Below are 15,777 nucleotides of genomic sequence, written 5' to 3'. Positions count from 1 at the left end.
GCTCGGGCAGCAGGGCGAGGGCTGCTTTAACCCTTCATATCGCGGGCTCAGTAACAGCTAGAGATATGGGCCTGGTTGCAGCATTAGTTTCTCTACTTCAGGAGATAATGGCTGAAAGCTGGTTTCAGTTGAATTTACTCCCAACTCAATTCATAAAGGCCATATCTCCCTACCTTTGGTGCATGTTATCTATCCTTCCCTTATCAATCAACCAGACAGCATGCTCTTTTTTTTTTTAAACAATGAAAAACACCATTGTTTTTCTTGTTAAATTCCCAATATGTTTGATGTGTCACATGACACTCTTCCTATTGAAAAAACAAAAGTTGGATTCAAAATGGCTGACTTCAAAATGGCCACCATCCATCTTGAAAAGTTTCCCCCTCACATATACTAATGTGCCACAAACAGGAAGTTAATATCACCAACCATTCCCATTTTATTAAGGTGTATCCATATAAATGGCCCACCCTATATAAAAAAAAAGTGTGACATTTTTCGGAGGGTTCCTCCAATTTTAATGTGACTGTTGGGGCTTAAAGCTGGTCATCTTGTGTCACTCATCTAATAACATTTTGTTTTGGCAGAATCGTCTACAGATAATGAATTCTTACAATACACCTCAATATAATGCAAAAGTGTCCTTAAGGGTGGGTTCAAATCACGTTATTAGCTTTCCGTCAGAGGTATACGCCAAGAGGAATCCCGACGTATACCTTTAAAAGAAAGCTGTAACGTATAGCACAATAGTGGGATACGTCGCTGATACGTTCCCTCCTACCTAACCTCGGTCCTCCTGCAGTAATCTGTATCAGATGCTCAGGTTGCAGTAGGACACAGGAGATTCAAATCCTCCTCCCACTCGTGCACAGCCCTGCCAGCAGGAGAATAGCAAACGGCTCCACTACTGGCCAGTAGAGGCTAGGCTATTTGTCACGGTGGGGAGTGGGGGGAAACTCCACACCATACAATGTAGGTTGGCGGGATATGCCACTACGTCTGGAAACAGGAATAAAGGGAGGAGTTGACCTTCTAACACATCCCTAAATCCTAGCCCTGACCTAACCGTATGAGCGAACCCTAATGGTGGGAGGGCTCATACCCGGAACCTCGGGCCCTACTAACCCTAGAGATCCCTGGTAATAATGTCAGGGCTAGGAGACTATCTGTTCATCCACGACATGGATGAACCGGAGTCTCCAGCAGGCCAAGCAACAAGAAAGGAGCAGACAGTAGCATAAACCAAATTGCAGATAAGCACCCAGTGCAAACACATACTGGAACAACAGCACTTACCTGCCACAACAACTGGATGAAACAACAACTGCTGCTAACTGGTGGTTCCCTGGAACCCTGGAGCTTACTTAAGCAGGCAGGTGGTCAAAGCAGTTCCCTCTCAGAGGAATCCAGGAGCCCCCTCACCGGACGCACAACACACAGGTAAACAACTTACATACATGCTGGACGTACAACACCAAAAGATTAGACATAAAGCTACAACAAGACGTACAACACACCCTGAACATAAACCCACACCAAACATCAACACAGGTAAGGTAGAAAACATGGAGGATACATAAGGGATGACAATCTACAGTCAGGTCCATAAATATGGGAACATCGATACAATTCTAACATTTTTGGCTCTATCCACCACCACAATGGATTTGAAATAAAACAAACACGATGTGCTTTAACTGCAGACTGTCAGCTTTAATTTGAGGGTATTTATATCCAAATCAGGTGAACGGTGTAAAAATTACAACAGTTTGCATATGTGCCTCCCACTGGTTAAGGAACCAAAAGTAATGGCACAGAATAATAATAATAAATCAAACTTTCACTTTTTAATACTTGGTTGCAAATCCTTTGCAGTCAATTACAGCCTGAAGTCTGGAACGCATAGACATCACCAGACGCTGGGTTTCATCCCTGATGATGCTCTGCCAGGCCTCTACTGCAACTGTATTCAGTTCCTGCTTGTTCTTGGGGCATTTTCCTTTCAGTTTTGTCTTCAGCAAGTGAAATGCATGCTCAATCGGATTCAGATCAGGTGATTGACTTGGCAATTGCATAACATTCCACTTCTTTCCCTTAAAAAACTCATTGGTTGCTTTTGCTTTGGGTCATTGTCCATCTGCACTGTCCAATGAGTTCTGAAGCATTTGGCTGAATATGAGCAGATAATATTGCCCGCAAAAACCTCAGAATTCATCCTGCTGCTTTTGTCACATCATCAATAAATAAAAAAGAAACAGTTCCATTGGCAGCCATACATGCCCACGCCATGACACTACCACCACCATGCTGCACTGATGAGGTGGTATGCTTAGGATTATGAGCAGTTCCTTTCCTTCTCCATACTCTTCTCTTCCTATCACTCTGCTTCAAGTTGATCTTGGTCTCATCTGTCCATAGGATGTTGTTCCAGAACTGTGAAGGCTTTTTTAGATGTCGTTTGGCAAACTCTAATCTGGCCTTCCTGTTTTTAAGGCTCACCAATGGTTTACATCTTGTGGTGAACCCTCTGTATTCACTCTGGTGAAGTCTTCTCTTGATTATTGACTTTGACACACATACACCTACCTCCTGGAGAGTGTTCTTGATCTGGCCAACTGTTGTGAAGGGTGTTTTCTTCACCAGGGAAAGATTTCTTCGGTCATCCACCACAGTTGTTTTCCGTGGTCTCGAGTCTTTTGGTGTTGCTGAGATCACCGGGGTGTTCCTTTTTTTTTTAAAGAATGTTCCAAACAGTTGTTTCGGCCACTCCTAATGTTTTGCTATCTCTCTGATGGGTTTGTTTTGTTTTTTCAGCCTAATGATGGCTTGCTTCACTGATAGTGACAGGTCTTTGGATCTCATCTTGAGAGTTGACAGCAACAGATTCCAAATGCAAATAGCACACTTGAAATGAACTCTGGACCTTTTATCTGCTCATTGTAATTGGGATAATGAGTGAATAACACACATCTGGCGATGGAACAGCTGATAAGCCAATTGTTTCATTACTTTTGGTTCCTTAACAAGTGGGAGGCACATATGCAAACTGTTGTAATTCCTACACCGTTCACCTGATTTGGATGTAAATACCCTCAAATTAAAGCCGACAGTCTGCAGTTAAAGCACATCTTGTTTGTTTAATTTCAAATCCATTGTGGTGGTGTATAGAGCCAAAAAATTTACAATTGTGTTGATGTCCCAATATTTATGAGTCTGACTATGTCCAACAAGGTGGCCCTCAAACTGAACAGATGGTAAGATCCAGGATGGCAGCATAACTCCAGTTCCACAAGAAGCTGAAGTCCCACTAACCTCAGGCTCTAAGCAGAAGTACTATAAGAGCCTACACCCAGCTCCAACTTGCTCACACTTTAACCCCATACCCACCAGAATGGGAAGGGACAACAACCTTAAAGGGGAAGTGTATAAACATGCTAAAAACTACATGTTGCCACCGGCAACAAGAATGCATGGCTAAAGTGTCATGGTGTTCGTTAAATGGATCCTTTTTGTTTTAAAGGACATTGCAGGATGGAATAATCTAGTCTGCTATGCTATTCCATGTTTATTTTATAAATTTTTTGCAGTATACTGACATATACCATCCAGATGGAGGGCAAATGGATACACTTTTGTTCTTTGTCTGACTAATGATACCCTATGGAGGTTCCCTGATATACATGATGTGAACCACTCTAAGGCTACTTTCACACTAGCGTTCGGAGCGGATCCGTCTGATGTTTCATCAGACGGATCCGCTCCGATAATGCAGTCGTTCGCATCCGTTCAGAACGGATGCGTCTGCATTAAAACTTAGAAAATTTTCTAAGTGTGAAAGTTGTCTGAGCGGATCCGTTCAGACTTTACATTGAAAGTCAATGGGGAACGGATCCGCTTGAAGATTGAGCCATATTGTGTCATCTTCAAGCGGATCCGTCCCCATTGACTTACATTGTAAGTGTGGACGGATCCGCTCGCCTCCGCACGGCCAGGCGGACACCCGAACGCTGCAAGCAGCGTTCAGGTGTCCGCTCACTGAGCGGAGCGGAGGCTGAACGCTGGCAGGCGGATGCATTCTCAGTGGATCCGCCTCCACTGAGAATGCATTGGGGCCAGACGGATGCGTTCGGGGCCGCTCGTGAGCCCCTTCAAACGGTGCGCACGAGCAGACACCCGAACGCTAGTGTGAAAGTAGCCTAATAGATGCATATAACCAGTGCTCACTTGAGTTTTCATGTAGGACATACTAAATAGTGTCCTACAAAAAATATATAAATAAATAAATAACATTTTGCACAAAAGTTCTGTCAGAACTAGTAGCCTCTGCTTTTGACACAACCTTTTACTCACAGCATGCAGCCTTTTTGGTTCTAAACTGTTTAAAGCTTTCAAACCACGAAGACTGCAAAATATACAAAGGTTACTGGAACAGAAAACTTTACGTAAACCTGGAGCTTATTCAACCAGCCCTCCATAAGTTGTACAGTTGTCAAAAGGATATGGACATTTTGGTCACAAACTTGTCATGTACGTCATCAGACGGGGGAAAGGTATCCAAATCCTTCTCAAGCTGCTGGAGTTGGCGTTCCATTTGCTTCATTGTCTTTTCCAGATTTTCTGCAGACACTAAATCAAAGGAGTCAAATTGGACCTCTTAAAGGGATGTATCATCAGAAAATTACCTATTGTTTAAATCATATTTTTATGTTAAACACATTTTTAAACAATTTGTGATTTTTTTAAATTCATTTTACATGTCAAAATCTATACTTAAACAAAAAAAAAATCCTGCCATTTTTTCCATTGGTCACTGATTCTAATACACAACACTTCTTGGCTTGTACAGATCACAGATCAATAGGGGATTGTCAAATCTTATCTACTCCCTCATCACCTCTGCACAAGTCACAGAACATGGCTAGAAAACTCTCCCATAGAAGTCAATGAGGTCCCCTCAAGACCATTGTGTCTATGGCCCATGTGGGTGATGTAAGGCAATTCTCTAACTGCTCTCTAAATGGTGTTAAAGCAGCTCAGGCAGGATGGCAGCCTCCATAATCATATGAAAAGAGATTAGAAATAAAATGTGTCGCTATCTGGTTTTAACTGGCAGAAAAAAATTCTGTTGCACATTCCCTTTAAATCCTAAAATGCCTTATTGCAATGCATAAATAGCTTACAGCACTGCTTTGTTAACATTACTACAGTATTTGAACAGAATTGTCATTTGTTTAAAACGCAACACTAAAACTACCATAGGTTTCGCCCTATAAAACTGTTTTTGAGGAGGAAAATAAGAAAAAAAATTTTTTAACCAAAAGGTGTGCTTTTGGTGGGCTTTGAACTAATGGTAGCCTGTGAATGACACTATTATGGGGGATCTGTGGATGACACTGCTATGGGGGATCTGTGGATCACGCACTGTTATGGGGGATCTGTGGATGACACTTATGGTGGTCTGTGGATGACACTATTATGGGGGATCTGTGACTGACACTGTTATGGGGTCTGTGGATGCCACTGTTATGGGGGCATCTGTGGATGGCATGACACTGCAATGGGGGGGGATCTGTGGATGACAGATAAATAGCATCTTATACTATGTGTCATCCACAGATCCCCCCCCCTTCCATAACAGTGTCCCTGTGTATTGTGAATTACCCCAATACAGGGTGTGGGGATTGGCATCTACACTAGTTTTGTAATGGCAGCGGGGCCCAGTGCAGTCATTGTATTCTATTGCATCGGGCCCCGCTCACTGTACTAATCGTATCTAACTGCAGGCAATGTTTAACTATAGAATATCTTCAATCCAGCAGCCTGTACTTCCGTCCATAGCAGGTAGTAGGCAGGTACTGGCAGCGTAACTCACTAAGTCACGTGCCCGCGCCGCTTGCTTCATTCATAAAGTGGGCGGAGCAGGCGCGTGACATAGTGAGTTGCACTGCCAGTGCCTGCCCAGCCTCCTGCCTGCTACGGATGTAAGTGCAGGCTGCTGGATTGAAGATATTCTATAGTTAAACATTGCCTGCAGTTAGATACGATTAGTACAGTGTGCGGGGCCAGATACAATAGAATACAATGACTGCACCGGGCCCCGCTGCCATTACAAAACTAGATGCCGGCCCCCAGCTGCTCCTCGCTGATACACCTTCGACCGCGCTGTGCAGCATGCGGTCGGCGGTGTATCAGTGTAAACGGCAGCAGTCGCCCCATAAGACGCACTGCCATTTCCCCCCCACTTTTGGGGGGGAAAAAGTGCGTCGTATAGGGCAAAAAATACGGTATCTTGCTTTGCCAAGTTATGTGACTTCCATTGCTTCTATCGCTATTAGCCGGATCCAATGTGATATTCTTGTAGTTTCCATCATGAAAAATGTTATATGAAACTAAGAAGCAAGGCCCACACATAATTGCAATGGATGAGTTGTCTTGCATATATTCCATAAATAGTTACTATAATGGTTATCTTTTGACATCTCTAAAAGATGTTTAAAGGATATGGACACCTTTATAATAAAAAAAAAACATAATGTATCTAAAATAATTTCTCCAAATGGTTCTATTTATCTATCTTTTTTTGTTTTTGTTCTACAGCCTGCTGTGCTTCCTATGCACAGCAGGCTGCTCTCAGTGAATTTACACAGAATCCGTCATCCAACGGATTTTCTGCATCTCCTCCTGGATCCACATGGGAGCACGCACTGCCCCCCCCCCCCCACTTCAGTGTGGCAGCGTTCCGATGCCTTAAGGGTAAACAGAGAGGGATAAACCAACACTTGTTTCCCTTTTATTTATCAAGTAAGTGACCCAATATCACCCATAGCGCAACCAATAAAAGATATATGGATCTAATTCAATCACGAATCACAACTCCAACAACATGACTTTATACAAAATCACTGATGTTTATTGGTACAAATTAGGGGTGCACCGAAATTCCGGCAGCCGAAAATATCGGCCGAAAATGCACCTAATCCACTTATGGGGTGTGGGATTTGTCACCCACCATCTGCGGGCGGGCGCCGGGCGGGCGGTTTACTTTGTCACTGCATCTTTATTTTACCTTACAATCGTGAGGCTCCAGTAACTAACAACTCTGCAGGCAGAGCGGAGGCCGGCGTAACGTCACTTACTCACGTGACGCGCCTGCTCCGCCCACTTTATGAATGAAGGAGGCGGAGCAGGTGCGTCACGTGAGTAAGTGACGTTACGCCGCCCTCCGCTCTGCCTGCAGAGTTGTTACTGGAGCGTCACGATTGTAAGGTAAAAATGCAGTGAGTGATGCTGTGAGCAGCAGGGCCGGGGCTGTTATGGGTAGGGGGATCGGTCTATGGCACTTCTATGGGGAAAGGGATCTGTGCACTGTTATGGGGAAAGGGATCTGTGCACTGTTATGCCCATAACAGTGCACATATCCCCTCTCCATAACAGTGCACAGATCCCCCTCTCCATAACAGCGCCACCCACAGATCCCCCTCTCCATAACAGCGCCACCCACAGATCCCCCTCTCCATAACAGCGCCACCCACAGATCCCCCTCTCCATAACAGCGCCACCCACAGATCCCCCTCTCCATAACAGCGCCACCCACAGATCCCCCTCTCCATAACAGCGCCACCCACAGATCCCCTCTCCATAACAGCGCCACCCACAGATCCCCCTCTCCATAACAGCGCCACCCACAGATCCCCCTCTCCATAACAGCGCCACCCACAGATCCCCCTCTCCATAACAGCGCCACCCACAGATCCCCCTCTCCATAACAGCGCCACCCACAGATCCCCCTCTCCATAACAGCGCCACCCACAGATCCCCCTCTCCATAACAGCGCCACCCACAGATCCCCCTCTCCATAACAGCGCCACCCACAGATCCCCCTCTCCATAACAGCGCCACCCACAGATCCCCCTCTCCATAACAGCGCCACCCACAGATCCCCCTCTCCATAACAGCGCCACCCACAGATCCCCCTCTCCATAACAGCGCCACCCACAGATCCCCCTCTCCATAACAGCGCCACCCACAGATCCCCCTCTCCATAACAGCGCCACCCACAGATCCCCCTCTCCATAACAGCGCCACCCACAGATCCCCCTCTCCATAACAGCGCCACCCACAGATCCCCCTCTCCATAACAGCGCCACCCACAGATCCCCCTCTCCATAACAGCGCCACCCACAGATCCCCCTCTCCATAACAGCGCCACCCACAGATCCCCCTCTCCATAACAGAGCCACCCACAGATCCCCCTCTCCATAACAGCGCCACCCACAGATCCCCCTCTCCATAACAGCGCCACCCACAGATCCCCCTCTCCATAACAGCGCCACCCACAGATCCCCCTCTCCATAACAGCGCCACCCACAGATCCCCCTCTCCATAACAGCGCCACCCACAGATCCCCCTCTCCATAACAGCGCCACCCACAGATCCCCCTCTCCATAACAGCGCCACCCACAGATCCCCCTCTCCATAACAGCGCCACCCACAGATCCCCCTCTCCATAACAGAGCCACCCACAGATCCCCCTCTCCATAACAGCGCCACCCACAGATCCCCCACTCCATAACAGAGCCACCCACAGATCCCCCTCTCCATAACAGCGCCACCCACAGATCCCCCTCTCCATAACAGAGCCACCCACAGATCCCCCTCTCCATAACAGCACCACCCACAGATGAATTTCATTCATGAAAAAGAATTATTAATAAAATCATTAAAAAAAAAGTTATTTTAAAGTATTTGGGCAAAAAGGCAGTTTCGGTTTCGGTTTTCGGTCAAGGGCATCCTGAATTTTCGGTTTCGGACCAGAATTTTCATTTCGGTGCACCCCTAGTACAAATAGAGTTGCGACCAACTGGCCACACAGACATTAAGAACACTTAAAATGTCACTCAGACTGCAGACGTGTGGTAATTACAGTACATATAAGTAAAGTGCAAGTGCCTACATAAATATGCAACAAAAAGATACAGAGAGTGTTGTCCTGTCTATATTGTATTATCAAGAGGTCAAATTGTAGACCCTAGACTTTATGGACATCAACTCACACTTTGTTATCTTAAATACAGTACAATGAACAAAGAATAAAGCATACTGACCAACGTATCTACCACAACACCAGCAGTCCGTGCCCCGGAGCTCCCTCCCCCATCGGGCCGCTGCGCTGCTGTGGCAAATACACAGCAGCTGACTATACAGTGTACTGCAGGGTATAGTACAGGCATCAGACCCACTGGATCTTCAATAACCAAGTGGGTCCGAGTCCAAAAACAAAACAAAAAAAAACAAAAACACTTCTTATCTCCTATATACGCACATATAATTGGCTAAAAATATAAAAAATAAATAACACTAAACATGTTTGATATCACTGTGTCCGTAACAACCTGATCTATAAAAGGATCTTCCCAAAAATTGTATAAAAAAAGTGATCAAAAGAGTCTTATGTACCCCAAAATAGTACCGATCAAACAATATATATATATATATATATATATAAAAGGAAGGAACAACGGGCCGTCATTGATGGTCGGTATGTGTCACCTAGGTTCCTGGCCTCGGTGAGGTAAGAGCCGGTTTTTCTCAAGTGTCATTATTACAGATTGCAGTCTGACACTTCAGCTGTTTAGTATGGCTGTAAAGCTGATCCGGGACTGGGAGTAGTCAAAAGTGCTGGGTGGGTGGCTACTCCCCACGTTCCAGGCCGGGTCTTGACAGGCTTATAAAGCAGTCAGCACTATCAGGTGGTGTGGGTCTACCTCCATCTGACAGTGAAGCTGTGGAGTCCTCTGTGTTGAAGACTGCAAACAGGCGTGCAGGCCGCCTGGAAGCCTGCCAGTGAACTTTTCTGTAGCTGAGCATTCAGCCGGGTGTGAACTGACACCTAGGATTCCAGATGAACATTGTTTTCTTTTGCTGTGTATGAACAAGCACCAAGACTGTTATGTTTTGCTGAGAGTGAATAAAACACCGAAGTTTGATTTACAACCTGGTTCCTTGCCTCTATACTGCGTCCGCAGTTCGGGATATGGAAGAATTCCGCTACATTCTTAAATAACCTGAACCTCGTACCCTGAACTTGAAACACTAGACGCAACGTTTCAGCTCATAGGTTGAAAAAAAGCTCTGTGAATGAGGTGAATACATTGTGACCACAGGGGTGGATAAAGTGTTTGAGAGTGCGGACATATTTTTTTTCACATGACTATCTATAATCATTTTTCAAACTGATGTAAAAAAATAACGGGCTTAGTTGCCCATAGCAACCAATCAGATTCCACCTTTCATTTTTCACAGCTCCATTGGAAAATGAAAGGAGGAATCCGATTGGTTGCTATGGGTGACAGAGCCCTTTTCCTTTGCACTAGTTTTGATTTATCTCCCTCCCAGTGTACTTCTGTGTACATAGCATTGTGTGTCGTCACACTGTACTAATCTGTGTGGGAAAAGTGAGCGCTCACTGTGCGGACTGCACACAATACTGCGTTCAGAAGAGAGCGCATGTAGAGAGCTGACCGTAATGAGATCTATATCCTGCTTATAACGCCATGGTTCTGACTGTAGATTGCTGCACTAACGTTATATCAGCAGAAATATCTATTGTGTCCACAAATAATGGATTTCTACAGAATGGAAAGTGAGAAATAAATCTGCAGATCACAAGCAATCTGTGCTGCTATGAGCTCTGTAACAGGATGTGGGGGCGGGGCAGCAGCGCTTGTGCTGGTGCATGTGAAATCCACAGGACCGCCCACACAGGATCAGGAGACCTCCAAACAGTGAGTGAATCTGAGAGAAACAAGTGCAATTTTATTATGTGCTGCATTACGGTAAGATATGGGGTTAAAGGGGTTATCAGACTTAAATATATGTATTCTAATTGCTTTTATTGTAGTCCAGTGAAAGTTTCATAAAATCGCTTTCATCACCTATCTATCACTATTTGGCCAGTTCAGTTCTGGGTCATGTGACCCCCGACGTCAGCAAGCCTGCTCTGCTGATGACGTCTCGTTTACAGGTTTCTCCCTGCTTGAGGGAGTGGCCAGGCTCTGTAAACGAAACGTCAGAGCCTCTGGTGCCCGCCCCTCTCCAGCTCTTCTAACACTGCCTTGGCTCTGGTATGCGATCGCTCATGTGCAGTACATACCAGAGCCGAGGTGATATCTTCTCCGGCAGCAGGGTATGTTTTTCCCTCCTGCATTCACTGGGGCTAGAGGTGCCAGTTTGTAAACGTTCCCCTCTGCATCTGGGGATCGTTATTACAGCCCTGGGTCGTCGTCGTCCCCCCCCCACACACACACACTAGTACACATTCAACACCCCCTGGGAAATATAAATAAATAATTGGCCATCATTATTATCATCATCATCATCATTATTCAGCTATATAAAATCCTTATCTGCCACCAATATATGTATTTATCTAAGCAATATCAATATTGAATATATATTTGAATAATATAGATATTGCTTAGATACAGATAATGCTAATGATATTTTCACACTAGCGGCAGGACGTATCCGACAGGCTGTTCGCCCTGTCGGATCCGCCGTGCCGCTGGACGGATCCGTTATTGCAATGCATTTCTAGACCGATCCGCACCTGGATCCATCTACAAATGCTGTTAGTTGTCACACTGATCGGCGGATCCAGCAGGCACGCAGCTCCGACGACAGAGCTGCCTTGTGGATCCCGCGTTGCAAAACAACTGAAGGACGGATCCGTCCTTCCGGTCTGCGCCTGAGCAGACAATGAAAACTGTGAAAAAGACTGCCAGAAGGATCCGTCCATCCACATGGCAAGCGGCTAGACGGATCCGTCCTTCCGGTCTGCGCATGCACAAACCGGGAATACTGTGAAAAAGACTGACAGAGGGATCTGTCCATCCGCATGACAAGCGGATAGGCGGATCCGTTATTGCAATGCATTTCTAGACGGATCCGCACCTGGATCCGTCTACAAATGCTGTCAGTTGTCACACTGAGGCTACTTTCACACTTGCGTTCGAAGCGGATCCGTCTGGTCTCTGCACAGACGGATCCGCTCCTATAATGCAAACGTTGGGACCCGTCAGAACGGATCCGTTTGCATTATAGTTCAGAAAGAAAGTGTAAAAGTTAGTCAGACGGATCCGTCCAGACTGTTGAAAGTCAATGGGGGACGGATCCGTTTGAAATTACACCATATGGTGTCAACTTCAAACGGATCCGTCCCCATTGACTTACATTGTAAGTCTGGATGGATCCGTTTGGCTCCGCACGGCCAGGCGGACACCCGAACGCTGCAAGCTGCGTTTGGATGTCCGCCTGCTGAGCGGAACGGAGGCCAAGCGGAGCCATCCTGATGCATTCTGAGCGGATCCGCATCCACTCAGAATGCATTGGGGCTCTACGGATCCGTTCGGGGCCGCTTGTGAGATCCTACAAGCGGAACCCCGAACGCAAGTGTGAAAGTAGCCTGATCGGCGGATCCAGCAGGCACGCAGCTCCGACAACGGAGCTGCCTTGCGGATCCGGCATTGCAAAACAACACCATGTCCCTTTAAGCCCCCCTGATGCACCCCTAGAGTAGAAACTCCATAAAAGTGACCCCATTTTGGAAACTATGGGATAAGGTGGCAGTTTTGTTGGGGTTATTTTTAGGGTACATATGATTTTTGGTTGCTGTATATTATATTTTTGTGAGGCAAGGTTACCAAAAATAGAAATTCTGAAATTTTATCTCCATTTGCCATAAACTGTTGAACACCTAAAGGGTTAATAAAGTTTGTAAAATCAGTTTTGAATACCTTGAGGGGTGTAGTTTCTTAGATTGGGTCACTTTTATAGAGTTTCCACTCTAGGGGTGCATCAGGGGTTCTTCAAATGGGACATGGTGCCCAAAAAAAAGCCATCAAAATCTGAATTCCAGAAACCATACAGCATTCCTTTCCTTCTGCGCTTTGCCGTTTGGTCATACAGAAGTTTACGACCACATATGGGGTGTTTCTGTAAACTGCAGAATCAGGGTAATAAATATGAAGTTTTGTTTGGCTGTTAACCCTTGCTTTGTTACTGGAAAAAACAGATTAAAATGGAAAATTTGCCCAAAAATAGCTATTTCGGCACCTTTTTTATTAAATATTTTGGACCGTGTTCATCTGAGGTGTTAGGTCGTGGGTATTTTTTATAGAGCAGAATCTTACGGACGCGATGATACCTAATAAGTCTACTTTTTAAAAATGTATTTAGGTTTTACACTATATTAACCTTTTATAAACAAAAAAAAAAAAAACATTTTAGTATCTCCGAGAGTTAGTTTTTTTTTTGTTGTTTTTAGCCGATTATCTTAGGTAAGGGCAAATTTTTTGCGGGATAAGAAGACTGTTTTATTGGCACTATTTTGGGGGGGAACATGACTTTTTGATCTCTTGGTATTACACTTTTTGTGACGTAAGGTGACAAAAAATACCTTTTTTTGCACCGCTTTAATTTTATTTATTTGACCGTGTTCATCTGAGGGGTTAGGTCATGGGGTATTTTTATAGAGCAGATTCTTACGGACGCGGAGACACCTAATATGTCAACTTTTTAAATTTATTTTAGTTTTACAAAATATTTTTGAAAAAAATTTTTTTTAGTGTCTCAAGTCTGAGAACCAGAGTTTTTTTTCCCGATTGTCAGTGGCTAAATGGAATTAAAATTGGGGAAGGGGTTATAGATTTAGTACTTTGTGGAAGTGTGGTATTCCCTGAAGCAACCAATAATGCAGAGGCCCGGATGATCGGGGCACGTGTCACACTGAGTGTAGGTGTCCTTTGGTATCCCCCTCCTGTGACACACTCAACTCCTCCCATATACTGATTGTAGTCGACGATACAATCGGGCTTGAGGACCGTTGCCGCGGTACCTCGCAGAGAGACAGGGGTGATGCCGTTACCGTGAATTGTGGCCAGTACAAGGACATCCCTCTTGTCCTTATATCTGACCAGCAACAGGTTTCCACTGGTAACGGCACGGGTCTCACCCCTGGGGATAGGTACCTGGAGGGGGGTGGGTAGGGAGGCCGCGTGGATTTTTCTGCACGGTCCCACAAGCGGACGTGGATCTGGCGGCGAGGGACAGGAACAAGGGGATACTAGTATAAAAGTTATCCACATACAGCAGTGGGTGCATAAGGTCCCACACAAGTTTCCCACTAACACCCAGAGTAGGGGGACATTCTGGGGGTTGAATACGGGAATCTCGCCCTTCGTACACACGAAACTTGTAAGTGTACCCTGAGGTACTCTCACAAAGTTTGTACAGCTTCACGCCATACCTCGCCCGCTTAGAGGGAACATACTGACGGAAAAGGAGTCTCCCCTTGAAAGCAATGAGAGACTCATTAACCGCAACCTCCCTTCCAGGTACATAGGCCTCCAAAAATTTGGCCCCAAAGTGATCGATTACCGGCCTGATTTTGTACAGGCGGTCATAGGCACATAGGCAAGCTGCAGCATCCCTGGGGGGGGGGGGTCTAGGCTCACACAGCAATTTATTTTTTTTCCTTTTCCCTAAACTTTCCCTGACTATCACTTTCTAACTAATCTCTCCCTAACCTGTCCCTATGTACCGGTACATCATGTGTCCTTAAGTACCAGGACATCATGACGTACCGGTACTTCATATGTCCCTATGAGGTTAAAGCTTATCTGTAATTTCAGGTAATTTTTTTAAATAAGCTGCCATGTGTATACATGAGGAATGACAGCATCTGGACATTACATCTGCCATTTTACCAGTTTTCCTTCTGTAGGCTTCATCTCTAATTTTTCCTGAGATACTGATTGGAGACTAATTGATATGATGTCTCACATACATAGCAGGAGATTCTTCTCCCTAAAGCTTTTTCACTCAGAATCCCCATATAGGATATTATAGAAAAGTACAGCCTGCTATATATAGTTCACTGGATCTGCTGGTAGTCGGCCTGGGGTCTTACTCTATGCAACATTCTAAATTGGCCTGGGCTTTTTACCCCAGGATGGTGAGCTGCGTTTTCACCAAGGGTGCGCGTCACATGTTCTTCTCAACAGCACAGGGGAGAAGGAGGCAGTCCCTCCCCCTTGTGCCGCTGCCACCAATGGGCTGATAGAAGCGAGGAGAAGGGGAGGGGCTGTGGCCACGGCACCACCAATGAATATAGTTGATGCCTGAATACAAACGCAGGCTGCGGGTGCCGGCCATATCCCATACCCGGCACCCAGCCTCTATGACTGTGCGCTGTGATCTTCCACTATTAACCCGTCAGGTGCGGTGTATTCAGGCATCAACTATAATCATTAGTGGCGCAGTGTGCCCCCCCCCCCCCAGTATTATAACTATTATAATCATTGGGGGCAGTGGCCACAGGGTCCCCCCTCACCTCCTCATTGGTGGTTCAGTGGCAGTTCTAATCGGAGCCCCAACAGTGTAATCCTGGGGCTCCAATCAGTTACCATGGCAGCCAGGAGGCCACTGAAACCCTGGCTGCCACAGAGCAGCAGGGAGAGTGTGAATAGGACAAGGGATTAAAAGATCCCAGGTTCTAGCCCCTAAGGGGGAAAAGGTTTTTAAATAAAATGTAAAAAAAAAACAAACACCAAAATATTAAGTATAAATCACCCTTTTCCCTAATTTTACATATAAAATATATAAACAATAAAAAAAATTACATATCGCCACACCCAAAAAAGTGCGAACTATTAAAATATTAAAAAATATCTCCTATGCGGTGAGCACCGTAACAGAAAAAAAATTAAAAACATTTTT

At 45.5% G+C, this 15,777-nt stretch overlaps 1 protein-coding gene across 1 annotated transcript in view; it reads right to left on the bottom strand.

The window, feature by feature from the left end:
* Nucleotides 1-15,777, bottom strand: part of DIAPH3 (diaphanous related formin 3) — a 754,726-nt gene that overhangs the window by 270,209 nt on the left and 468,740 nt on the right. The window contains 1 exon segment of the mRNA XM_040425381.1: nt 4,502-4,626. Within this exon segment, the coding sequence (XP_040281315.1) occupies nt 4,502-4,626 (125 nt within the window).

Source organism: Bufo bufo, chromosome 3 (assembly GCF_905171765.1).
Source record: "Bufo bufo chromosome 3, aBufBuf1.1, whole genome shotgun sequence".
Taxonomy (NCBI): domain Eukaryota; kingdom Metazoa; phylum Chordata; class Amphibia; order Anura; family Bufonidae; genus Bufo; species Bufo bufo.
The sequence above is the reverse complement of the archived record's forward strand: the minus strand, read 5'-3'. Positions and strand labels throughout refer to the sequence as shown.